At 43.9% G+C, this 27979-nt stretch overlaps 1 protein-coding gene across 3 annotated transcripts in view; it reads left to right on the forward strand.

The window, feature by feature from the left end:
• JARID2 (jumonji and AT-rich interaction domain containing 2) overlaps window positions 1–27979 on the forward strand; it is a 671808-nt gene that overhangs the window by 566890 nt on the left and 76939 nt on the right. For all 3 annotated transcript variants that reach the window (XM_085607031.1, XM_085607030.1, XM_085607032.1), the window contains exon 14: window positions 6678–6860. In XM_085607031.1, the coding sequence (XP_085463157.1) occupies window positions 6678–6860 (183 nt within the window). The remainder of the gene's footprint in view (window positions 1–6677; window positions 6861–27979) is intronic.

A 27979-nucleotide genomic window follows, 5' to 3' on the forward strand; every position in this document is an offset into this window, starting at 1 on the left:
TGAGTAATCATCAGTTAGAGTATCTACCAGTAAGATTGTTCTGGAAGGTAAGTAGCTTTTTCTTTCATTCTACCATTCATTCGGCTCAAATGATTGTTTCCTCGTTGAAGCATTTCACTTCTCATTATACCGATGAATCTCCTAAGAGGGATAAATCACAGCTATCTCTAGAGATTTGTCAACAAAAATTGACACCCTCATAGTGGAGCTGAAATGCGACTGGTGCGTAAACTCACCTGCTCTGACCTATAAAGCATTCAAAACGCAGTTGTGATACTATGAAGTCTTGAAAATGTATTCTCTGTGACTCGGACAAATAGCCTAGTGCCTTGTCTAGATAGCACAGAATTTAAGAGACCCACACCAGGAACTGTTGCTCCACTGAATTGAAAAGATATTAAGCATTTCTTATGTCATCCAGAACCCTGATATATTTTAGTGAACACCATAAAAATCTCCCAAATTCTCACATAAAAAGATGTGCATTTTTAAAACCTAAATGAAATCAAGATTTAATCTGCCGCCTTGAACAACACCACAAAGCCAGCATTCAAAATACCTGTTACATAACTGCAGATCAGTGATTACCTGCAATGGGGGTTGCATATCTGGGTCCGCTAGATATATATTTAAGGCTTTTTCAGTCTGCAAAACTTGCTTTCTTCTGTGAATTCTGTTCGAGTTTTCAGTTTCATTAGGTGTTGAACTAAATGCCACCCTAGCTTAGAGAGACACACGCACGCGCGCGCACGCACACACACACACACACACACACACACACACACACACACACACACACACACACACCACACAGCATACACCACACCCCCCCCCCCCCCCCCACACTCTCTTTCTTTCTTTCTTGAAAAATTGATTCTTCGTTGATATATTAAGCAATGTTAACATTGCTGGCCTGGACGCTTGCAAGATGGTAAAGTTATTGTAAATAATCTGCATAGCAATGTGATTATTCATGGTTTATGTGCATGCAGCCGTATGTGTATTTGGCACTGTAGAGAGCAGCAGCATCATGAGCCTAAATACATTATAATATGTTACAAAGGACCTTCAAGAGGTACACTATATTACATTAATAGAAAAGGCGGACATTGTTAAACTTGGCTTACAACTAGGATGATTATCTTGATGATTATTAATATTTTGATGAGTTTGAGCATAGTCCAATATGCTCGAGTCTGAATAGTATTTTAGACTAAGTAACTTTCAATCTTATAAACTTTGAACATATTTGTCTGTAAGGTGTCAAAGCAAACCTGCTTCTTTATACAAAATACATGCATTCTGAATGTCTTAGCCTGCCTTTCCTTGCCGTTTAAGCACAATGAAAATTATTTCGAAGCAAAATCAAACAAAATAAAGGATTTCAAATGGGAGCTTGTCAATGTAAGGAGAAAAATGAGTCTCCACCTGCTCTTTTGTAGGTTATGACCATACAATACATCTATACTTGTAAATACTGAGCACTTTGTGCGTCGTAAAATAACCCCTCCCGTGCCTTGCGATGGAAGGCTGGGAAAACGTGTTTATTTCCCAAAATGTTCTATTTTCAGATTTTAAACTAAAAAATATGTAGCAATAGCCCTAAAGCAAGGGGATTTTAGATGTAGGTGGTTGCAGTTTTTCTCTATTTTTAACCTTTTTAATAATCTAATGCCATACATGACTAAAACACACTTTCCTTGCAGATTTGAAACTGCTGAATTCAAATCTACAAGAGGTTATTGTGCTCATTTTCCATTGCCTGCTTCATCGTAAATGCTGTGAATTTGTTTAAAAAATACAGATTTTTTTTATCAGTCTGGTTCTTCATTACAACTTTGTGGGGACTGTAGAACATTATGAAGCAGTTGGCTCGTAGTTGCTGTGCCAAGTATTTAAAAGTGAATATGTTGAACTTTTTTCTGAGGGGAACTTTTGTGAATTTAGATGAAATGCGTCCACACAGATGCTCTGTTGGACATTATCCTTAATTTCACCGAAATGATAATCTCCCAAGATGATCTTTCTCTCTGAGGAGGTTATCAGCATGTTTGACATGGTGAAAAAGTCTTAAAGTTCACTACATTATCTAAAATGAGTGTAGCACCACCAATAAATGTGAAGTCTGACTAGCGCCGTTGCCCTTTTTATATGCTGCTTTTTTAGGTCTCGGCTAGCGAAGGCTGCGCTTGCGCAGTCTCGCTCGCGAGATTTAATGACTTGGAGAAGAGGGGCTTGAACCCGCCCCTCTTCTCTCCTCTTCTCCATTGGCTGGCCTCTTAAATGTTGGTCAGCCATTGGAGAAGAGGCTTGTCTCTCCAAACAAGCCCCGTCGTTTTGCGATTCGGGGGCGTGTTTTTTGTGGATTTTTCTCTGGGCGTGTTGTTCGAGAAAAACACGCCCCCGAATCCGAAAACGCCGCTGCCTTTCTCCAAGGCATTTCTGCTTTCACCTCGGAGAAAGGCAGTGGTGTGCTTGTTTTCTTCTGGGAGTAAGCCTCTCTGTATTCAGATGCTGCCTGTGTGCCTGTTTTCTGCCTCGCCGTGTGCTGGAATCCAGAGTTCGTCCCTCGGGGTCGCGTCCACATCCTTCCCCGTGCCTGAATGTGTGACGTAACCGGCGCTCATGTAAGGCGCTACTAATCTCCCCGTGCCGAGATGTGTAATGAAAAAACGGTGATATGTGGCGCGCTCCAACACCTTCCGGTCGAGTTCACGCTATATCATTGCTTTGTCCGTCGGCTAGACTGCCGACTTTTGTGCTGGAGACCAGAGTTCGTCCCTCGGGGTAGCGTCCACATCCTTCCCCGTGCTTGAATGTGTAACGTAGCCGGCACTCGTGCGGGGCGCTCCAAATCTCCCCGTGCCTGAATGTGTAATGTAAATACGGGGTTATGTAAAGCGCTCCAATAACTTCCGGGCGAGTTTGCGCCATATAAATATATAACTCTGCCAGCTGGTGCTTTCGTTCTACTGCTGCCTACATCGGGAGAATAAAGGGGGTTAAGAGTGCTGGTTAAGTGTTGTGTTGAGGGTCGCGTCCACATCCTTCCCCGAATGTGTAACGTAACCGGCACTGATGTAAGGTGCTCCAAATCTCCCCGTGCCTGAATGTGTAATGTAAATACAGGGCCATGTAAAGCGCTCCAATACCTTCCGGGCGAGTTCACGCTATATCATTACTTTGCCCGTCGGCTAGACTGCCGACTTTTGTGCTGGAAGCCAGAGTTTGTTCCTCGGGGTCGCGTCCACATCCTTCCCCGTGCTTGAATGTGTAACGTAGCCGGCACTCATGCGGGGCGCTCCAAATCTCCCCGTGCCTGAATGTGTAATGTAAATACGGGGTTATGTAAAGCGCTCCAATAACTTCCGGGCGAGTTCGCGCCATATAAATTTATAACTCTGCCAGCGGGTGCTTTCGTTCTACTGCTGCCTACATCGGGAGAATAAAGGGGGTTAAGAGTGCTGAAGATTTGTGGTGGGGGTTATGAGCAATGCCAATAGCTCTAACTTTAACAATGCCGAGACCATTGCATTGTAAATGCTTGTTCCGTATGATCTCAAAAATAGCCATGCACTCAGTGGAAATTAAATGTATGCTGCTCCACAAAAATAATGGCCGCTCTTACCTCAAACTATTGCAGCAGTTTTCCACCTTGAAACCGCTTATAGATTTAGATGCTTTACAAAAGTTCTATCATTTTGTGAATCACTGCCATTTTCTTCTGATTTGTAATAGCAGTACTGTTCAAAGGGAATGTCACTCCCGGGTAATTATTAACCAAGGTGGAGGAGGAGCTTCAGCTAACCGTTTGTAAGTGCCCTTCCTCTTGTATAATATTGTAATTAATTCAGTATATGCTGTAGTCTATATTCAATATCTATGATCTGCTACATTTGATAGTTTTAAAGAATATTAGAAAAGTATACTGCTACTTAATGAATCTGAATGCCCTGATGCTGTACACCTGATTATACCACTAATTGGTAATAGCAAATTATAAAGGCATACGTACAGTTGGAGTCCATCTCAGAATTCACAGCTCTCTACTTTTTGTTCTTTAGCAGCTCAGATACAATTCTTTGATTATTAGAGTGAAGGAACTTCTATAGTGCATCACTTTGAAAGCAGTGACTTTTAAACGCTTGATATTTGTTAATATTAAAAGTAATTACATCTGATGTTAATCCTTTTTCTAAAAGCAACAGAACATGGCTACCTTCAGAATAGTCCTGTGGACAGATAAAACAAGCATTTGCAATGCAAGTGGTCTCGCCTTTGGGACGTTGTATGTATTTAGCTATGCAGCACATTAACCTGGGTGCTGAAACATCTACTGTTCTTTAACTTGGAGGGAAAGTAAGGACCAAACTGCTTGACACACCAGGTATGGGAACAGATGGAGAGAAATATTGCCTTCCAACGGGAAATGGTATAGTCCAAAGCTTTGTTTTGAATATAAAATTAGGGCCTTCGGTGGTCATATCACTGAAAATACAAGATTTGAAAAAAATATTATGGTCTACGGGTGCTCGTGGAAGACCACTTCTATGGACTGTCATCTAGATAATGCTTAAGTGATTTTGGTATTTTACTGACCTCTGCTGGTCGTTTTCTATCAAGAAAGTTAAATGGAGGCAGTTACCAGAAAAGGAGGAAAAAAAAATCCCTCAGCAGAAAGCAATTCTGGTATTTCACTGACCTCTGCTGGTCGTTTTCTATAAAGACAGTTAAATAGAGGCAGTTGAACAGAAAAAAAGGCCCTAAGCGGAAGTAGACAGGTCCTAGGGCTGATTTTCAGAGCCCACTAAATACATACACATAGAAGTATATAATAAATATATACTAATGTATATACAAGAGGTCTCAAATTCTCGACCTAAAAAGGAATATTCTTGGGCACGAGCCAACACCTAATAAAAACTCTGACACGAAAGATTAAGCATGGCTGATTTGCAAAATTGCTTCCCTAGTCTGCTATCTATTTGAAAGGGAGAACTATCCGATGTGGAGCCATTATTTCTGCTGTCATGAGCAGATCCTAGATACTCAATTCAAGGACCTTATCTTGAAGACAGGGTGCTCATGATATAATTGTCAGCCTTGTATCTGTGCAGCTTTTCCTAATTACTGAAAAGTCGACTCTCCTTGTGAGTTTTAGGGAATCAACCTGGGTTCTGCCTCTAGTAGCTACAGGTACTTCGGTGTTATGAATCCCCATGTGCCCTGAACAATGCAGTGGCAGTGTGCCAGGTGCTTAATAGTGGACTGTGCATACTTATTTTGCATCCCTAGTTCGCTTTCACAGTGGCATTGTCTACTTTGGAAATAAGTTAGAAACAAGAGGTGGTGGTATTTCCAAACATTGTCAAATGAGGAACACATATGTTTACATAAAATAGTTCAGCCTCACTGCACTGCTTGAGACAATAGGATTTTCACCTGGTCTTGAATGCATCATCCCAGTAGAGTTAAATGGTTCACAGTTTAGTGTATTTATATAAGGAAGTTACATGTACCATTTGTTCCATCCCCCCAAAATTATATTCTTCTCGCTAAATAATACCACTTTTGGGTGTATGACACTTTTAGATTAGCGGAACTTTTTCCACCATTCCAAACATATCTTTTCCAGAGTTTTGTATTGGAGTCACTACTTTTCGTCATCTGAAATCCATGCATCACGTGATGGGAAATGCAGCAGAAGTACTAAACTAATGAGTTGATCAGATTAGTTTGAAATTATTAGTAACGGTTAAACCTAATATATACGGGAGTATCTTAAATTGTTTCTTCGTGAATGATCAATGGCAGCACACTACATGGAAGCCTATAGGAAATGTAGAAAATTGAGGGTTGACAAAGTGAACACAAACTATTGAATGCTGTGTTCAGAGATATGATGTTGAACATTGATGGCCCACAGGTGTTAACTCAAAATGGAGCTGGTAAATGGACACAACAATTAAAGTAGAAACTCTTCTTTGAGGGAGAGGAAAGCATTGTTTTGCCAACTAAACATAATCAATTTGAGATACTTTAGTCCCTTAATGTACGATCAGCAGACGCAACACTGTCTGATCATAGAATAAATACTTCCATGCACGTTGAAGCCTATATTCAAATTCCCTGGATTACATGTGGCAGAATCTCATCTTTGCTGCCTTCAAAGGTGGTCAAGAGTCAGGCTAATTCTTAAAACTAGTGCTAAAACTATCATTGTACTTGCACATTAGTAGTCTGTAGGTGTCTTTCATTGTGTAAGAATCATGTACACAGTTAAGATAAGTTATTCAGCTGATGTTTACAGCTTGCTTTTTCTATAAGAAATGAGGGGCTGGGTTCTTAATCTTGACATAAGATTAGTACATTTTATATGGGCTTTGCAGCAATCTTTGGGGGGGATGGAGTTGAATGGAGTCGGGCAATCCCCTAAGCCAAGGCCATGCTTCACAATTGTAAAAACAAATTAGAGATTTCTTTTGCCAGTAGTCCATTTCCATTTGCTTTTCTTGTGAGCTGTTTGTTTTGCATCTTGTGCTAGTTTCCCCCAAAGTAGTGTGTGCTACTGAATGTCTCGTCATGTCGCAGGCAATCCTCAGTATTTCTCAGTTGTGATGTTTAGCAACAGTGTGTCTTATAGTCTGTGCTTTTTGTTTTTTTTCCTTTGGTTGCAGATCTCCCCTGAGGTGCTATGTAATGAGGGGATCAAGGTGCATCGTGCTGTACAGCAAAGTGGGCAGTTCATTGTCTGTTTTCCAGGATCCTTTGTGTCTAAAGTGTGTTGTGGCTACAATGTTTCCGAAACTGTGCACTTTGCTACTACCCAGTGGACGAGTATGGGTTTTAGAACTGCCAAGGTAAAGACAATTTCATTATATTTCTACATGGTATTTATTACCCAGTCTCTCTTGGTAGTTTTGAGCCACAACCATAAAAACACAATTGCGTGTTCTTAACCCACATTATGTGAAAGTACTTCCAGTATTGTTTTCTTTAAATTTACCTTAGTGAAAAAAGCTAGCTTTCCTAAACTCAAGCAAGGCCCTGCTGTACTTTAAAGGAGGCATGCTTCTGGCCTGGTACACCAACACGCATTGCAAAGCTAAAGCACAGTGGTAACAATACTGGTTTTATATATTCAGTGTTTCCAGCAATAAACGCACTATGTGGAAGAAATTCTACGTTTTTAAAAAATATATATTTCTCCAGCTAAGGTGTAATGCGCCAGTGAGATGATGGTGGGGCAAGTGCTGAAATTGCTAACTTGAAGGATATGGGGAAGGGTACTAGAGGTGTGTGACCCGAAAGAGGAGTTTGGGAAACGTATATAACATTAATCAACCGCTTTACCCAAGTAGAAAATGTATGTGGGGAATATATCCAAAAGAAGTATCAATAAGTAAATGTTAGTGGAAATTATTTGAAAACACTGATGTTTGAAACACCAAAGTTGTACCCCAGTTTGTTTTTATGTATCACTATTTAAAGGGTTTAGCACTAGATGGCTGAAATATGCAAGTCTACAGCACCATCTACTAGAAACAGATGGTTATAGGGTAACTTTAGAGTAACATCCATATATTATTTATTTTTCATTGGGGAAAATGAAAGTTTAAAGTGATAGTTAGGGGACTATCTCGGTGACAACATTAACATTTTGAACTCAAAAAAACTACAGAGATTCACCAGTTATAGTTAGCAGAGCTAACTATAACTGACACCCCCGTCATGCACTGCTTTTGACCTCACATAGTACATCACTTAGGACATGTTCTATGACTTAAAGTAATATTTTATTACCATGCCCAATGAACCTGATGGCCCAAGGGGAAAAAAAGCTCCCTGGGCCATACATAATGCTAATTTTTTTTAATTGGCGCTCCCTTGAGGCTCTTGAAGGAGTTTCTCGGACCTAACTGTCTAGATATGCAAATATTTTTAAGCCTCAATCTACGAAATAAATTTACACCAAAACAGAAAAAGCACAATCTGCTGGCCAGATTTGATGTAATCCCGTTCAGCAGTTTTTGCGGTAGTGCTTCTTAAAGAAGTCTATGGAAAATGCTTGGGAAATTTGAAATTTGCATTTTGGGGACTCACCCCCTCTAGTCAAATGGTTCCAAAGTTATTAGCTACATAAATGCATTTCCAATGGAAACGCTTACCTAATTAAAATGTATATATCCGGTCATAACTAGAAAATCCTAATTGAGACAATCTTTGTCTTTTGTTTGAAAAATAAAGATGCAGAAGGTGTTAAATGCTGACTATTAACCGTTTAACTTCTGCATTCAACCCTTAATGAGGTGCAAAGATGCCTCCATATGTGGTGGGATAGGACTCCTGCAAAATAACTGAGTGCTTGGAAATAGGATGGGCATTGAGATGAGGGAAATAATGAAATGTTACGTCAAAGAGAAAAATCAAGAAAAGGGGTAGGATCAGACTAGAAGAAGGTAGAATTGATAATCGAAATGAACAAGGGAAGGAAGGAAATAAAAGCAAGACAATAAGCACCGGAAAAAATTGCTACTACGGGTGTTTTAACAGGGAAAAAAACTCTCATAGCCACTGATTATTAAAATGTTTGAAAACTCTTGGGAAATACTGAAAAGACCCCATTGGAAGTCACAATGAATAGAAAACAACAGGAAAGCCTTCGTATAAACTATACAGAATAACTTGAATACGCCTTTTGCTTCTATGGGAAGCCATGTTAAGGGTGCTTAGAAATGAGGTCATGTGTCTGATTGTAGTAAGTTGGAGGTTATATGATCTATCAATAGGTTGATATACCACGTAAAGAGTCCAGGTGTTCCCTTATGAGTGGAAAAGGGCTTGCTATGCAATTCCAAAGTCCTCTATTATGGGCTAATGTGGTCGAGCAGCCGGAGGCTGAACACAGAGGATTGCACGACATTTGCAGATGCACACTATGATTAATAAATGAAACATAAGACTCAAGAAGGAGATCCACACCGGTTTATGAAAATAGCAAGTACTTTATATATGCTTTGGCATCAGAGAAAAATCGTTCAGGTAAGTACGTTTTTATGTTTCAAAATATTTTCACTTTAATAAGTGGATACAGTGCAATTTATGAGATCAACAATGTTATCCCATGAAAGGAAGAACAAGTTCTGCAAACAGGTACTGTACATTGACTTACAGGACCAATCTCCAGGAGTTAAGGTTAGTGGTGGGCAAGGTCCAAGGCAGAACGAACAGTACACCAGCAGCGGCATGAGGGCGGCCAGGGGCAGGAGGCAAATCTGTGTCGGGTGCCCAATGTGTTTTCAATGGGGATCGGTCCCTGTAAAAAGAGGCTGCAGGCTCTGGCTAGGAAGCCAGTCAGGCTGAACTAGCAAGTGAGCTCAGGCCTTGCAATGCTCAGGGATGGGGGAGGGACACCTTTGGTCCTCTTCTCTCAGGCTGAGGGGTGCTGTGGTGTCCTTAGACGTCTGTTTTTTCCTTCCTGGAGCAGTTGCATTTGAGGGGGCCTGCATGCAGATGCTGAAGCAGACGCCGGGGAGTCCAGGAGGGGTGAAACCACGATTGACTCAAGCTCTGGAGGGCTGGAGAACCTGGTTGGCACCGGTGGCCTACTTCAGCTCGAGCTGGAGACGACTGGTGCAGTGGTGGCTTCGGGTGGCGAGTTTTGGTAGTTCTGGAGGACTCAGAGTCTTCTCTTTTGGAGATTTTTAGCACAGGCCCAATGTTCGTGGGAGATCTTGAGTCTTTTTCAAAGTCAGGCAGTCTTCCCAAGTTTCTGGAGTCACAGCTGCAGGATAAGTAGACTTTGTGTCAGTTTTGGATGAGGGATGCAGACAGGTCGGCAGGGTTGGTTCCAGATCAGCTACTTCTCTCTTCTCTGCTTTTGTGGCTCTTCGGTGTCTTCTCTCTACTTTGATCATCAGGATCTGCCGCTCAGGTGCCAGCAACTCCCCTTAATACTGAATTTAGGGGCATTAGGGGAGTGTAGGGTACAGCCAATGGGCTACGACCCTTGGGGTCACTACCTCCCTTATATGGCCTCTTCCTGTGGGAAGTGGGCATAACCCTGTCCCAGAATTCCTAAGTATGCCATCCCAAAGATGTGGTACCAGCCTGTAGGTGGCACGCCTAGTTGACTAGCTAATTTTCCCACCTGTCCAGGTAAATGGGGTCTTTGGACGGGGGGGGGGGCTTCCTCTCCTGTGAGGGGAGCCAGTTTTGCATTCCAGTAGCGGCAGCTTCTTTGAAGCTAGCAGGCCTAAGGAGGCCAATCAGCAGGTCATCCTGTGGGAGGGGGTGTTACACCCTCTTCCCAGGCAGGCTTTTTTTCTGGGTCTCCTGAGAGCAAAGACCCTAGGAGGTCAGAACAGCTTCTCAGGTGCAAAGCTGGCGGAAACCAGTCAGCAAGGACACCATAGGCAGGTAGGCTTTTAGTGGACACCTCTAAGGTGCCCTCTGGGTGCATGTATCAGTAATCAGTGTGGGTTTACCAGTATGAGATGATTGGTACCAAATATCCCTATTTTCAGTGAAGCCATCATGTGGCTAGGGAACTAGTTTTCACCAGTGTCCAAGACATTTTAATATGGCTTCCCTGGTCACTTGTACTGACAGTAGTAGAAACTGACCATCATAGGGGCATATCTGCACATGCAGATATGCCCTTACAGGCAATCTTCAGCACCATGTGTTAGGGCTGGTAGGTCTCCTGTAGGGGTGACTTACAAATATTTTGTGCAGTTGTGGGGGACATGGAACACAGGGATGTGTGACATGTCGTGTTTTCACTTTAGTCTACACCAAGACACGCATCCTGCAGTGACAGTCTTGCTTGGGCTTGGTGAGGGGTCCTCGCAAGTGGCACAATTCTTGCTGCTGCCCTTAGGTACCCTCTTTTAGCACCTCAGGCCATAGGTACCAGGGGTACCATTTACTAGGGACTTATAGAGGGTGCTAAAGGTTTTGCCAATTGGCTAAACAATTGTACATTTTAGGGGAAAGAACACTGGTACTGGAGACCTGGTTAGCAGGAACCCAGCACACTTAAGTAAAATGTGCAACAAATACCAGGAAGTGTGTGTGTGTTGGGAAAGGGGGTACTGCAACAAAAACCCAGTTTTCTACACAAAGCTTTTGCAGGCGATACCTTGGACTACATCACTGGTGGCTACATTTAAGGGGACCAGCTAGATTCAGGATATGCTGATCATTAAGGAGTTTGCAGTAATCAAGGCGATAGGGAACTAGTGGCTGAATTACGGTTTTGAAATCTGCTGGCCCTATAGACTAAATTTCCTGGACACGTTTGTTTTGCTATTTGGCTCCATTTGCTAAGGTGTTGATATCTGTATGCAAGTTTAGATTTTTCTGAGGCATAAAGCCTGTTGATTTTGCACTTTCAATGGTAGCTATCTTGCCGTTGGGTAGGTTTATTGCGAGAAGCCAGCCTCACAACTGAGAGGTGCACTGAAGAGGAGAGTGCAGAAGGAAATGCACTTTCTAGGGATTCAGGTTGAGATAGTGACATCCGTAACTGAAAGTCTCCTAGGTTTTGCAGCATAAATCTTTTATGTATTCATATGCTTGAATCTTTCAGCTATCCAGAGGATGGTTCTGAACTGCCTTTGTAGTCTTGATTTTTAGTTCTCGCCTGAGCCAGCGCGCTTGCGTTGCTCTGCAATGCTTTTAGTAAGGACTTTAAACTCTGAACACATGCTTGTGCGTGTGCTTTATTTTTTCCATGACCCGCTATTGGCCTTTGCATGCGTTTTCTAAGAAAGACAGCACGCAATTGGCCAAAGGTGGGTGCATGTCCCACCTTCTCTCTCCCCTGGCCTAGGGAGCTCGGGAGCGAGCAGCAGCGCTGCTGGGTGCCAGCTGCATACCGCACATTCCTTTCGCGGCCGCGTGGCCGCGCTTGTTGCTCTTTACCCCGGCGCGCAGTGTGTAGCTCCGGCCCAAACCCTCTTTGCTAGATTCCACCATTGCTGGATTTTCCTCCCGTCCCTTGTTAATTAGCGTGGCCGCGTTTCTTGAATGAGCCACGTCTTTTGCCTTCCTATGCCTCATTCTCCTCCCTCTGCTCTCCTTACTCTGACTCGAAGGGAGCCGAGCATTCATCTGTGTCAGTGTAGATTGCAGCGACTGGAATCTCTGCACAGGTACTGTATACTCAGGGGGGGATAACGTTTACTTTGGCCCGCTTTGTTCAGGTTGTGTGGGGACAGTCGTTTGCTAGTTTACATGCCAACGTTTTGGACTACTGAGAATGGGATTTACAAATAAGCAACATTTTTGTACTCTGTTAAATTGATTGTTTTAATTGGGGATATCTTGAACTCGCTCACACCCACGGTCGCTCCCTGTCCTCGGGCTGCAGCTCCTCCTCCCTCCTCCTCCTCCTCCTCCTCCTCCTCCTCCCTCCTCCTCCTCCTCCTCCTCCCTCCTCCTCCTCCTCCTCCTCCCTCCTCCTCCTCCTCCCTCCGATTTGTTCAGCTTTAGCTCCCAGCCGCACCCCCCTCACCACCAACACCCGCCCGTTAAATTCACTAAATCTCCCTGTCCCACTCATTAATTTAGAAATACAGAGAGAACTCGTAAAAGGTACTGCATGCGTTTGTGAACAGCTACAAAGTTATAACTCGGTGAGTGTCGGCCTTATTTTCATGAACCAATCCCGTGGCTCACCCACGAACATCTTGGTCATTAATGACTATACACTTATTACTGCCGCTCATGTGAAATCTGTGCCTTGAACACAAGGCAGAGCCCCGACATTAACCTTCCTTTAAAATATGATGGTAACTTGCTCTCCCACAGTTAACATTTCAGGCACCCATTTCTGCCACATTTTAATTTAAAGCCGTCCTGATTTGGGGGAATAAAATGGTTTTAAAAGACCCCCAGACCCCCCCCCCCCCTCCCCTTCCCCTTCGGGTCTCGAAGCTTCCACCCTTGCTGTTCTCCATACATTTAATCAGCGCTCTTTTATAACTTGGAGCTGATTTATAGCCATGACAGATGGGTTTAACGCCCAGAGCCAACCCGCAGTAAAATGTTGCAAACAGCCTTTCTATCATTTAAAAAATATAGACATATGGACCTTACATACCTTTAGGTGAATTGCACTAGTTATGGATAAAGTAATTGTGCCTAGGCGCTTTAAGTTACAGGGACATGAAATAAAAAAAAACTTACAAACGAACATCCCGTGTAAATTTTTCTGTTCCGGGTAGACAGTGTTGCTTCTTTTTGGCAAGCCTACAAACACATCTGTTTTTCCACACAAAGATTTTATATTGCGTAGGAGCCAGCAACGATGATTGTCTTTCTTTTCCATTCTCAAAGAGAGCATGAGCTTTCGTACTGTTGGGGTTGTTTCGACTGGTTGGAGGTAAAGTGATTGAGAGGTAATTTGGAGCGGACAGGGGGAGGGGCAGAGAGGAGCTCGACCTGCTGTTACCCACCTACAAAGGAATAGCACAAGAGGTGAGCCAGCCTGAAAACCTGTACGTCCTCTCTCTTTAGCAGCCCCTCCCACTACCCGAATCCCTGTACTCATCACCCAAGGACTGCAACCAGCTAAAACTCCTTTCCCATGCCGTCAATACCTGTACCTACCACCCCTTTGCACCCACCGCCCCCATGCCAGTGCACCCTCACATTGCTGTAGCCTTGAAGGATCGGCTCTCTGGCTGCAAGCAACCCCAATAACATGGAGTCACTAAAGTGATATACACCATGTTTTTAAAACTGTGAAGCATGGTAATCATTTCAGGATTACCAAGCAATACACCTGAATTGTTCATTAAGATATTTTTTTAGCTACTCGATAAAGGAAAAGTGACCCCAGTATAAGTCAGTAAAAGAAAAGGGTACATTAATAATGACTTAAACCAAGACTAACTGCAAAATATAAGCAGTTCTCCCACATACCACTGAATTGTTAAGCTTCCATAATCCCGAAGTTTAAATAAATATGCACATTTCACATGTTATACACATGAACAATAGACACATCAACTTGAGATTGTACATATAAATGGTTAGGAGCTTATCAAACTTCTTCATATTTAGACACTGATACCAAGTCCACAATGCAGTCTTCAGGTCTTGTTTCTTGACAAAATATTTTCAACCATTTTTTTGGTAATTTCACAATGAAGGTTCAGCGTTCCAGTCAATGTTGCAAAATGTACCCCTAACATCAAGACATCAGTTTTACCAAAATTGTGTAATTTATTTGGCCAACATCCAGTGTGGCAAGCAGGGTTTGCCATTCCACTAATACTGCCCCAACCCTTCCAGTCTTTCCAACACACAATCCCACACTATATAATTCCACTACACTCAAAACAACACAATTGTACACATAAATCCACTGCACACTATGCCACATAATTCCACAACACACATCCACTCCACACTACACATTTCCACACCACACAATTCCATAACTAACACGTCCAAACCAAACCACATAATTCCTCTCCACACAATATATGTCCTCGCCACTCTATATATAACACATGGGTTAAAAAACATTTTAATTTACAACACCAGTAGTTCTAACTTATGCAAATATGAGACCTATTGGCATTGCACAAAATAAATTCAACTTTGCAACATACCACATAAACCCACACCATATACTACCACTCCAAACCATCCCACATAATTTCCCACAAAACACAATTCAATGCCACGTAATTCTAAACCACACAACAGAACACTCCACATAATACCACTCAATGCCACATAATTACACTCCACATAATTACACTGTACTCAATGCAACATAAATACACCTCACATAAACGCACTCTATGCCACATACCACCATTCAACATAAATGCACTCCACACCATGACGCATAATTTCACTAAGCATAATTTCACTCAACACCACACAGTTCCAGACCACACAATTCAACTTCACACATTTCTAATTCACACCACATTATTACACACCAAAGAACATATTTCAACTACACTACACAACACAATACAACTCCACAACCCATAACGTGCCTTCAATCCACACAATATAGTAGCCCCACCTCAGCACCAACTCAAAACCAACGCCGCACCAACTCAGCACCACCTGAGCACCAGTTTCGCACCACCTGAGCACTAATGCAGCATTAACACCTCAGCACAACTCAGCATCAGCACACTATCAAACAGCACCAGCATCCCTAAGTGACACCACAGCATCACTCAGCACAAGTGCAGCATCTCATCAGCATCACTCAACATTACCACAACACCATCCCTTCAAAGGTGCACCACAGTACCAGTGCAGCACCAACGCAACACTACTTCAGCATTAGCACAGCACCAACTCCGCACCAGTGCAGCATCACCTCAGCACCAACTCAGTATCACACAACACCACCTGAGCACCAGCACAGCACCCCCTCAGCATCAGCGCACCACCATATAGCATCAGCGAAGCACCACTACAGCATTACAACAATACTACCTCAACATACACACAGCACCACCTAAGCATCTACACAGCACCATCTCAACATCAACACAGTACCACCTCCTCTTCAGAGCACCACCACCAACACAGCCCCATCTCAGCAGCAATTCAGCACCAACGCAGCACCACTCCAGCATCAGCGAAGCACCACCTCATCATGAGCGCATCACCTCACCTCAGCACAGCACCAACTCAGCAGCACCTCAGCACCACAGCAACACTCAGCACCACCTCACTATCACCCTGCATCACCTGAGCATCAGCACCTCAGCACTACGTCAGTCCGCCCTTAGAATCTGGCATCTGTTGATTCTCCCCAAGTGTCCGTTCGTGGCTCGTGTTGTAATTCAGGTACTGTTTTCCAACCTCCACGCCCCCGCTTATGTCCCACCCCCAATAACGAAAAAATGATAACAGACAAGCATGAGAACAGGCAGGAAAAAGTTGCCAGCAGTGCAAGTACAAAAAACTAGAAGACATTTTTTATGTTCATTCTTTTTTAATCGGGTCATTCAGTTGTATATAATGTCTTCTTGGTTTGTATAAATGTAACAAAAATGCTTAACACTTTTTTATTATAACTTTTCAACATGATGCACAGCAGCCACAATGCTCTATAACATAGCCAGTAGTTTTGCCTAAACACTTATAAGGTCTCAAAGGCGAGACCTATTGGCTATGCCAATGCTTGTTTAACCTGGGCAACATCGACCATTTAGTACCCTGTCTATATCTGTGACCCCAGACACCTGCCCCTGAAGACCCTTAAAATGGTTGCAATCATCAGATTCTTTTTACGCCTCTGGGTCTAGAAGCATAATGGGAACATAAAGATATCCAAGAAGATTTTGAGGTTTTGTCGAACTGTTGTATCCATTTCACTCATTTCTGACTTTTCATAAGGTAAAATGTGAGAGAAAATTAACAGCCGACACGTGTTTCGCCCTATGTGGCAGGTAGGGCCAGGGGTTTCTCAAGTCTAGTCGTTACAATCCAATATCATAGTATCAACGATTAGTCTGTACGTTTTCAGATTTGAGGTCAGACAGTGTATTAAAGATCAATTTTTGTCAATCGTTGAGAAGAGAGGCTCGAGTCGGGTCCTAGGGTAAATCCTTGTTTATAATAACTCTACTCTTCTCTTCTCTCACAACTGACTTCGAGTTGTAGTTCCTAGCAGCTCAACTCCAATGGGTCAACCAGTGGCTCAATGGGGCCAACTTGAGGACCTAGGCACTGTGGGACTAGCTCACAACCAAAATGTATTACTGGTCTGTTTACTCTATCCAGCGATGACAGTCCTTAAACCTGGGGTGCTGCTGGCGACAGCCCTGCAGTGTTAGAAAACTGCACACAGCAGATGATGGGGACACGTGTACCCACCTGCCCTAACCCTGGTTGGCCTTCCCCCATGGCAACTCACTTTTTTCACGCCTGGGCAACTATCCACATGGACAAGAGGCTGAGTTTGTTGCAACTTAAGACTGTTTCCAACTGGGAGTCCTACACCCAGTTGCGGCACTTGTGACCCAGTATGGCCTCCCCTGGGGACACTTCCTGACTTATGAGGCGCTGACGCTTTGAGGATTTGTGGGCTTGCAGATGGGATGCAAAACCTGCAGTTTTACACATGCTAGTGTCAATGGGCTCGGCACAGCACTTAGTGAAGTGGTTTTGTAAATCACTGACTGCTAAGGTTCGGAAACACCTTTGACTAGACGTAGGTGGGAGGTGGCACTGGGCCAAGGCCTTAGTGATTTGGAATGGCTTAAAGTCCTGGCATACCTGAAGAAGGTTTCCCGAAACATGCAACTGTAGTACGCTAAATTTAACTATGTCAATATGGCTTACCTTGAGCCCCAAAGACTACATGTCCTCTACGGGGGCAACCCATGCCACTGCCCAAGGTGTACTCTTTCGGATGCAGACTTCTGCCATATGACCCCGAGTTGCCCCCGTTTACAGTCATTCTGGGAGGCAGTGATCGGTACCCTAAACGCCACCCTGAACAGGACTCTTGCTATCACACTGGAGGTCTGCTTGTTGGGGCTGTTTTCTAGGCCCCAAAAACATAGGGTTGGTTCCCGATTCTTAGATCTGGCTTTAGTATTGGTTAGGAGGTGAATAGCTATGGCTTGGAAATAGACTCTGGGGACCGGTGGTAGACACTTCGATAAAGAATGTTACCGTACAGCCTAGGGCTGAAGAGAGGGCTCTGATTCATGAAGATGCTAGGGGTATATGGTGACGCCCGATAGCATCATTGTGGACTGAAGTGCTGGAGTCTTGTGAACACCCGGAGGGACGGGGCATTGGAGGCTCTGGGGAGTCGGGTGTACTGCCTGGGGAGGATTGGAGTGGGCCTTCCGGCGATTAAGAGGATGACAGACCTACCAACTGGGGAGATGTGACTGCTGATCCTGTGTAGTTCATCCCCCCCTCTTCATTGCTCTGTGACGACTCACTACACTGGCTGCCTTTTTTCCCCCCCCGCGCTGTCCTCTTATTGCTTTGCTGCGTTTCCTGGAATACTAGGGCCTCCTATGGAGTGCTTCTGCTCTTCTCGTACTGGGTGAATATATTCCCTACCTGTTTTACTCTCCTCCCTTTCTTTTTCTTCTCCTCTGGAAAGCGCAAGCCCCAATGCATTTTTCTTTTTTTCCCCCATCTTTTTCTCCTTCTTTCCTCTTCATTATAAACATCATGTACGAAAGCTTAAAGCTTAGGACCTGAGACATAGTCTGCACATTGCTAGGACCATATGCAAAAACAGTCAATTATTTTTACTACATCTTTATATGCTTTTTTGAATGCTTGGCCTTGCCTAATGTGACAGACTGGATGAAGACCCTTTATTGTAAAGTTCCTAACTGCTCTGAGTGTTTGACTTCTAGACTACATATCCTCCGGATCATATAGGGATGAAGGCGAGACCTGCATTTATGGCTTACGTTAGCATGTCCGAAACATGTTTCCTTTTTGAACGAGTTACTGTTTTAACTGAAAAACATCCGTATCTCCGCTATGACTGTTTGAAATGCCAATAAACATATATTTAAAAAAAAGGATGCCTCTCTGCACCAGATACAAAAAGTGTCCGTAGTGTTTTTTGTGGACCAAGTACACTACCAGATCGGGTTCTGCCTGATGAAATCTTTGTATGGGGTATTCACAAAGTGTCTTACAGTAGTCTCGGTACCCTTGAGAAGACAGGAGATGCATGTGTACCTTAATCTAGTTGACTGGCTGCTAAAAGCAAGAATATTCAGACAGTCAGGAGAGCAGAAACACAGAAAGAGACAGTACAAAGGGAGATGCAGCGGCGGAGCACAAGAAACATCACAATTCTACACCCAGAGGGTTCACAAAGGTACTGCATTGGTTTTCGCTAACGCTGCTTTCCATCTGTGCTTAAAGTGTGTACACTTACACCTTTACTATGACAGCATGCTAGTAAAAGCACTTCAGATGTAATGGCAAAAACCTTTCCATATTATAACGCTCTGTCTGATAATTCTCTGAGGATTACATATTTACCACAAGAAATAACAATTGTCAACGTCACATGGAGACCTATGACATCAGCACAATCTTTTTCGTAGCCTTATGCCCTCCTCCAAACATGTGGGCCTTTTAGGTAGCCTGAAAAATAAGCAGTGCACCACCAGCGCTTTTTTCATTGGAGGCAACTACATCTTCCACAGGGCCTTTCATTTAATGGAGAAAAGTCTATCTAAGTAGGTTATTCTGTGCAGCTTACAAATGGCAGATGAAAAGCTTTGTCGCAAAGTGGGGATTTCCTTATATAGACCTAGTTGAAATAAGAGAGACACCAATGTCCTATGTTTGGCTCCTGTCAAGGTGGAAGAGAATATTCAGACCCCTCAACCAAGAAGAGTTCAGCCTCCTCCAATAATTTTTACTTCATCACAGCTAAGGGAATATTTTCGGTTTTCCAATGTCACGTAGCCATCGCAGACAAATGTAAGAAGCCTTTTGTAGGGATTTCTCACTGTAAGGATGTTCTTGAAAACATGCAGCCTCTGGTCTGGAATTTCTAATTAATCTATCTATGCTGCCTCCTTAAGCCAGCAATTTTGAGGTTGTGGAATCCCTGTTCCACCAGGCTGAAAGATGGAGAAAGCACAATAAAAGATTAAGGAAAAATGGGTTAATGATGGTTCTTTCACTTGCTTTCCTTCCTCCAAAAAGCCTCCGAAACATGCCAATGATGCTTCTGCCATATGTGGCAGAAAAAACATGTGACAGCAGTTGGGGATACAGAGGAAGCGACTGTGCCTACAGGTGAGGAGGGAGACTCAAGTAGGGTGGGTGTAATTTAGGGGTTCCTTGTAGAAAGGTTTTTTCGTGTCTTTTGGAGAAGTTTGTGCAGTCATTACCAGAAAGTTGGAAAAAGTGAGGAAGTAATGAGTACGGCAACTGCCTTGGAGTCGATTCTTCCTCTAACTCACTCAGAAAAAGAAAATAGGCGTTCGAGGTATACGAGCTGTAGATCATATGCTTTAGCATAGATCGCCATCTGGTGTTGGGTCCGGATGTTTGCACTTTGATTTTCTTTGAAGAAGTCTTTGTAGTCACGAGGTAGGTGACTCCTCCTATCGGTGATAGTGCGCATGGGCATCGACTCCATCCCCAGATAGTTTTTTTCCGCCATCGGGTTCGGTTGTGTATTGCGACGTTCCGGTATCGTTTTTGAACCTCTTCTACGTGCAATCCTCTACCCTCGACTGTATTGTCTTTTGATCGCGGTTTCCCATTCGACGCGCATAGTCTAAAATCTGTAAACCTTCGATCCGGAACTTCGAGGCGGGCTGTCGGACATACCCGTGCTGACCACGCCAGCAGTCGATGGAAAGGACTCCATTCAAGTTATGTCCCGAGTGTCGTGCTAAGTTTCCACGCACCCACTTGCACAAGGTCTGCAACCTCTGCCTATCCCCGGAACACATCAAGAAGGACTGTGAAGCGTGTCGATCATTCCGATCGAAGAAAACCATCCGTGACCATCGGGCTCGACGCCAAGAGATGCACCGCGCCAGCGGCTCCGTACCAGATATCTTCAGCAAAGATTCTGATTCCCACCAGTCAGATCCAGAAGCAGAGGAAGAAGAGCTGATCTCCGTGTCCGAAGCCGACTCTGACATGGAAGAAGAAACGACCATCACTCCGGGTCAACGTACCGTGAGTACAGATCCCCCTGTGCCCACTCACCCAAAGCCTGCGGCTTCAGTATCCCCTACAACCTTGGGCTCAGGTCGGCACTGAGAAAAGGTTTCTGACGCCCCACCCTCAGGCTCAACTAGGAAACACACAAACAAGCCTTCGGACTCGAGCCAGCCTCATTCTGGAGCCGATCCAACACATTTGGCACTGAAACACAAACACAAGGGTTTGCCAGTCTCCACGACACCGGCACCGAAAACACCTTCGAAACCGAAGTCCTCTGAGCCGAAACCTGTCAAACACTAAGACCTGGAGCCGAAAGCCTCCAAACCTAAAGCTTCTGAGCCGAAACACGCACCTAAAACCTCGGAGCCGAAATCCACACCAAAAGCCGTGGATCCGAAACACCCGGCGCCTAAAGGCTCGGAGCCAAAGCCTGCTAAAAAGCACTCTGACTCAAAACACTTGGCACCCAAAGAACCTCAACCTAAATCAACCCCATCCAAAGAACCTCTACCCGAACAGCCACCTTTGGATCCCAAACAAAAGAGATTCAGCATTGACCCAAACCCCCAGGTCATTCTTCCTAAAAAACGGAAGCTAGATCTCACAGAGGATCCTCTTATACCTCTGAAAAAGGAGGACATGGGTACTAACCCTTCTCCCCCTTACTTACCTCCCTCTCCTCCTCCTAACCCAAATTTGATAATTACACCGTTCAAATTCATGACCACCTCCACCTCACCTGATACAAAGGACAATGGGGATGGAGATGGAGATGGGGATGAGGACCATTATGTGCCACATCAAATAACTGACTAACATACCCACCACTCAAATTGCTTTCATGTTTTGCCATACTAATTCAACAGTAATCCTTATGGGTTCCAGAGTAGTGTGCTACGCGCCCATAAAGCGCTTCAAAACCCCATTGAGGGGTAGCAAGCGCTATATAAATACAAACCTCTTACCCTCTTCTATCCCGCAACCTACCCTTTTTAATACTAATCCTTTATGGGTTCCGAAGTAGCGTCCTACTCGCGAGAAAGGCGCTTCAACACCCATCAGGGGTAACAGGTGCTTCATGAATGCAAACCTTTCTTCCCTTTTATCCCTCCGCTACCCTTCTCACTCCAAATAACTGACTAATATCCACCACTCAAATGACTTTCATATTTCACCATACTAATTCAGCACTAATCCTTTATGGGTTTCCAGAGTAGCGTGCTTCAACACCCCATCAGGGATAACAAGCGTAACAAGCACTATATACATACAAACTTTTTTTTTTTCACTCTTCTATCCTTCTGTTATCCTTCTGAATCCAAATAACTAACTAACCTATCCACCACTTAAAATGTACTTGCATGTTTCACTATACTAATCCTCTATGGGTCCCGGAGTAGTGTGCTACTGGCCGAAAAAGCGCTTTGACGCCTCGTATGGGGTAGTAAGCGCTATAAAAATGCAATTACAATACAATACAATACATACCAGGGACAATTATGATAAAGATCCAGACCAGGATAATGACCCCGACCTGTATCCCTCCAGACCCTCCCTACCTGATGATAACATAGGTTTTGCGCAGCTTATTAACAGGGCTTCTCAATATCATGGGGTGGAGCTACACTCAGACCCTCTAGAAGAGGATTTCCTTGTGGAGACATTCACATATTCACAATGGTCTACTAACACATTACCAATGCTCAAGGGCTTACTAAAACACACTGACTAAGTATTCAAAGACCCAGTTAGAGCCAGAATACTAACACCTAGAGTGGATAATAAATATAAACCCGCTCCTACAGACCCGGCATATATAAAAGGCCAGTTGCCTCTATGCTCTCTTGTTTTAACTAACTCCCGCAAGAGAGCTAATGCTCAAACCACAGGTGAAGCCCCTCCTCCTGATAAGGAGTCAAAACTTATTGATGCCTCCGGCAAAGGAGTGGCTTCCCAGGCAGCTAACCATTGGAGTATTGCCAATGCTCAGGCTCTTTTAGCATTCTATGATCGAGCTCACTATGACGAGTTGGAAAAACTCACGCAACACATGCCGGATGAGTACAAAACTACGGCTAACAACCTCATCCAGGAAGGGAAGCTCATCCCCAACACATCCATAAAATGCGCTGTAGATGCGGCAGCAACAGCATCTCGTGCCATCAACACTAGCGTACTGTTACGCAGGCATGCTTGGCTTCGAATTTCTGGATTCAAGCAGGAGGTACAATCCTCCATACTTAATCAGCCCTTTTGATAAAGAGCATCTGTTTGGGCCATCATTAGATACTTCATTAGAGAAAATGAAGAAAGACACCGAAATTGCAAAGTCCATGGGGGACTTGCAATTGCCTTCTAACCGGGCTTCCTTTCGCCGCTCCTTTTTAGGTCTCGCCTGACCCAGCGCATGCGCTGGTCTGGCGAGACTTATTGAGAGGGCTCCAAAAAGTGCTACCAGGCCAGCCTAAAGCTACAGTGCATGTGCGCGGGCGCGCGCGCCGCGCTTTACCACGATTTCTTTCACTTTCCGCTTAGCATAGCCAATAGGTCTCGCTTTTGGGACCTTATAGGTATTTAGTTATGCCACTGTTGCATTGCTAAACACTTATAAGGTCCCAAAGGCGAGACCTATTGGCTATGCCAATGCTTGTTTAGGGTTGGCTCAAAAACAGTGTCGTCAGAAAACCCCTCCTCTTCGTATAGGGGTAACAACCAATCTAACTCCTCCAGAGGATATTTTAGAGGGAACTACAGAGAAAATAACAAGGAAGGAAGCAGAGGTAACTCCAACCGCACTTCCCCTGCCAAAAAGCAGTGACTTCCCTCCGCTATCCCCCGATCATCCCACCCCTGTCTCTCACAGTTCCTACCTGTCTGGAATTCCACCACCTCAGACAAGTGGGTAAGACAACTTATCCAATATGGTTACTGCCTGAAACTCGCCAGCACTCCTGTAGTGTAGTCCTAATAGTACCCGGTCATGCAGGACCTACGCTGTTTACGGATAACATATACTGTGGGTCTGGTGGCACCCCCACCGCATATGTTAGCCTATGGTTTGCATTAGCTAGCTTGCAGTATCACTAGAATCTCCTGCTGTTAGAGAGATTAGTTTTTGGCAACCTCAGAACACAATAACCTCAGACTTGTGGAAACAATATACTACTTTTCACCCAGTCACTCGTGCTTGCTTGTTTTGCTGTCCGAGAGATACAGAGAAGAAAACAGTCAAGCGTTTTTACAATAAGAGTTTATTGTACCGTAGTTCTTCTCATGTAAAATAAGTGCGCTGTTACAACTGTAACACTGTAGCAGAGATATAGAACCAGCAGTACAGTGAATAAAAAGGAATAGTATTGTTCTACCATTGTGCAATAGTCACGAACATATACATAAATATGAAATGCATTTATAAAATAAAGTGCGTACGCCTAAGATGCCTGACTAGATGTACCCGAGTGTACCTAGCATGTAAGTAGGTGCGAAAGAGCTACTAAGCCTAAGAGCCTAATGTCTAAGAGCCAAGAATCCCGCTAGGATTGAGTCGAACCCCCATACCTGAATAGTGAGAGTGCGGGACTTTGTCCTGGACTTGAGCTGGACACCGCCCAAGGGATCGACAGACCATGGTCAGTGGGAGTGATGGCATGCCGGAGCTGCAGCCTCTTTGGTCAGTGTGTCGGTCTTGAAGTCTCAGTTCCCTTCTGCTTTCTGACCGCAAGAGGTGCTGTATTTATACAGTCTATGTACGTGTGTTACCCATTGTTCAGTATGAGGTATGACGTTGGGGATTAAACCTTGTGCGTCGATGAGAGAGGTGAAGTATGCCTCCTGGAGAGTGTACTTATCAATTATTCATATGTGCTAAGGATGACGTCTTAGCAATTTCGATTGGGAAAATCCCACCCTCAGCATTAAACTAGCTGAAAGGTTTAGTCCATAAAAGGCTACAGTCCTTATAAGGCGCGATGTCCCTATAAGGCATTCTGTCCTTATTTGGAGTTATGTCCTTATAAGGCTCGTTCATATGAAATAACGGGAGCTGATGTAGGGAAAGTATACGATGTTCCCTGGACCTATATTAGGGTACCAATATGAAATATAACACCCACTGCACCTTATACTTAACAATAACCATACACATTCTGAGATACACATTTTCATAACAGTGTCAGTGTATAAGATTATCAAGCAGTTATTTAAAATGTTCCTAAAAAATATTTTAAATAATCATTTAAAAACAGTTAAACAAGCAAAAATGTTCTTCGGATATAACCGCAAGTCCGGATGAATTCTATACGCGGAATCTCATGCCTCCTTTGGAGCGTCTCAAACGGGATGTGTCACACTGGGGCACATTACCGCTAACACTCCTAGGAAAGGCCGCGTTTTTTTAAAATGATGGCGCTCCCTTGATTCCTGAACGCACTGGAGAATACACCATTTCTGGTACCCCCAAGCTATTTCAAAGCGATAGAGGCACGGGTCTCCATTTTGCTATGGGGGAACAAACCGGCACGTATTGTGCAGGGCAAATTGGTTAGAGGGTGGTATGACGGGGGAATAGCGCTTCCAAACATACAGTTATACTACTGGGCAGCACAATTAAAAATTATCAATCAGTGGATACACGCCCCGCAAACGAACCCCACTTTTAAGGCAGATCGACATGGAATAGGGGCAGAAGGCATGATGTCAGCGCTGTATAATGAGAAACGACCACCCCTCATTGCTTGGACCCACAAAACACACAATCATTTTATGGCATAATGCGCACGCTAAATTGGGCTGGCGGGGAGTCATAACCCAACTTACTCCACTATGGGATACCAAACGGTTTGGACGGCTCAAGAACAGTAAGGGGTTTGCCCAATGGGATGCAATCGGCATCTCCACGGTGGGCGACATGTGGAGCAAAGGACCCTACTATGGTACTCAGGGGAAAATGGTCCCGAGATGTTGGGGAACTCGATGACACCGATTGGCAGGACGCAACGGCATCCCCACGGGAGGTGGGCATACCCTCAAGGCTTAGGTTGGTGCAGCTCGAAATATTGCACCATACTTATACCAGACTCACTCTCTGCAGGATAGGGAAAGCTTCACACCCGTAGTGCTTGAGGCGCTGTGGGGATCAGGGGACATTTTATCATACACTATGGCAGTGTCCGAGAATCGCTGAATATTGGGTTAAGGTAATGAGGACAATATCGCAAGTAGAGGAAGTGTCACTGGTGCCGGAGCCCAAGAGTTGTTTGTTTAATGTTTGGGGACCAAATGATCTTACACATCCGTCGTGGTTGCGAAGCGTAACCTCGCACAAAAGGGGTTCGGAAGAGATACCGACACTCAAAGCTTGGTGTAAAGACATGGACACAGCCATGGTGACCGAAAAAGCAGTATACGTTAACCGAGGTTGTCCGCGAAAATGGAATAAAGTGTGAGGGGCTTGGAATAAATTCCGGGGATACATCTATGAACCTCCCAGGGTGCAGTCAGAAGAGGCCTCGAGGAAGAGAATGGTGGGGAAATGTAAGACTCGTATGTGTAATGTTGTCGAAGGTTATGGTCTAAATACTGACAGTAGACAAAATTTTGTAGGAATGTATATCGCTGGAATGCACTTATACTTTGTATTGTCAGAACTGTATGTGCCTTATTGATTGTAATAATAAAAAGTTTTTAAAAAAAAAACATTCTTACGGTAAGGTTTGACATTGTCGTAAAGTTCCGCAAATCACAGTCCTAAACGAGTTGGATCACACAAGTTGAATTACTGCAAGCAAACTGAGAAGGCCATGCTTTGTGATAGAAAGTGTCAATTTGAAAAAGTTATTTTAGAAATATAAAGGGAAGGAAAAAGTTCCATATTCGTTCCCAGCACACGGTGAGCCAGATTCAGATTAAATGTCCTGGCTGGGAGACATAACATTATCACTAAAATCTACCGTAGGGGACAAACATTGCAATACCTTGCATAGCACGTCAAGTGTGCATAGATGAAACTCCTCACTACCAACAGCTGGTGTGTAGGCTTCCGGTACCGGATTCGAAACCTCGGTGTCCATGCTGGAGCTGAAATTTAATTCAGTCGTAAAGGGCACCTGCGGTTCCTCAAGGAAGGCATGTGTCAAGATGAGAATACGTTGCGGACAGAGTCGTGCATGGGACCACAAAGGATCCTGTAGAACTATTTTAAAATTTCATTGGACCCCAATTACGGACAAGTAACACCCAGCACACAGCGGATCCACCTAATATAATATTCCAGTGACAACCTATGTATGGCCCCCTGATGAAGGCACATGCCGAAACGCGCGTAGGATTGTGGAAGCTTCCTAAGGCCATATTTATACTTCATCCTCTGCACATCATTGCTTAGATATCGGTGTACCATGTTGATTATTTCTGTATTTATGTCACACAGAATGGAATTTTTGTAAATTTTGTTAAAACATTTGTGAAAAACATGTTAAACTACCCATAATTGATTTACAATTGAAAATGACATTTAAAACATGTATTTGTAAATAAGGTGATAGACATATATTTTTGCTACAAATCTATAAAAACATAAATAAAAATAATGCATAAAAAGCACTTTAGCACTATCTAGTTTTGTATTCAAGAGTTACGCTGTTCTTCAATCTACGCTGCTTATTTAATCTATATTCCTAAATCTATGTTCTTTCCAATTGAATTTAGCTTTACCCTGATTTAGGAATAACAATTAGGGGTAACCCTCTGGTTCTGACACACACACCACAAAGGTTCCAGCCTGGAATCTAGGTCCGCTGGCGTTTCCGTCAGAGGTGTCAGACAGATGTCCAACTCGCATTCGCCTCCGCAGAACAGGCATCGGAAGACCGGTACGATGCAGTCCTCAAAGACTGGTCTGAAGGATAAGAACCAAGAAGCACTTAGTTCTCGTAGGCGAGGTGCACCGAGATGCTGTACCATGCTCTCACAGTAATGTCTTTCCAGGAGAGCCATCACAATCTCGCGGATGGTCCGTCCATTGCGCAGCAGGTAGACGATAATCAGGATTCCAGCTACAGCAAGCAGGATCAGAGGTAGGCCCCCGAAAATGCTTCCAAATACGGAGTGTATAAAGTTAGGAATAACCCCGAGGATTGTCTGGAAGGTGTTAAGGAATCCTGACCCTAAGGTCTTAAATAGGTGTATAATGCCACTCGTATCAGACATGGTAAAGATACGTCCCACCATTTCTATGAAATGTAAGGAGCAGTTTGTTCGAATTAGCGCCTGTATCTCGGTCGAGGTCCTTGCAACTTGAAGTTCA

Source organism: Triturus cristatus, chromosome 5_2 (assembly GCF_964204655.1).
Source record: "Triturus cristatus chromosome 5_2, aTriCri1.1, whole genome shotgun sequence".
In the NCBI taxonomy this organism is placed as follows: domain Eukaryota; kingdom Metazoa; phylum Chordata; class Amphibia; order Caudata; family Salamandridae; genus Triturus; species Triturus cristatus.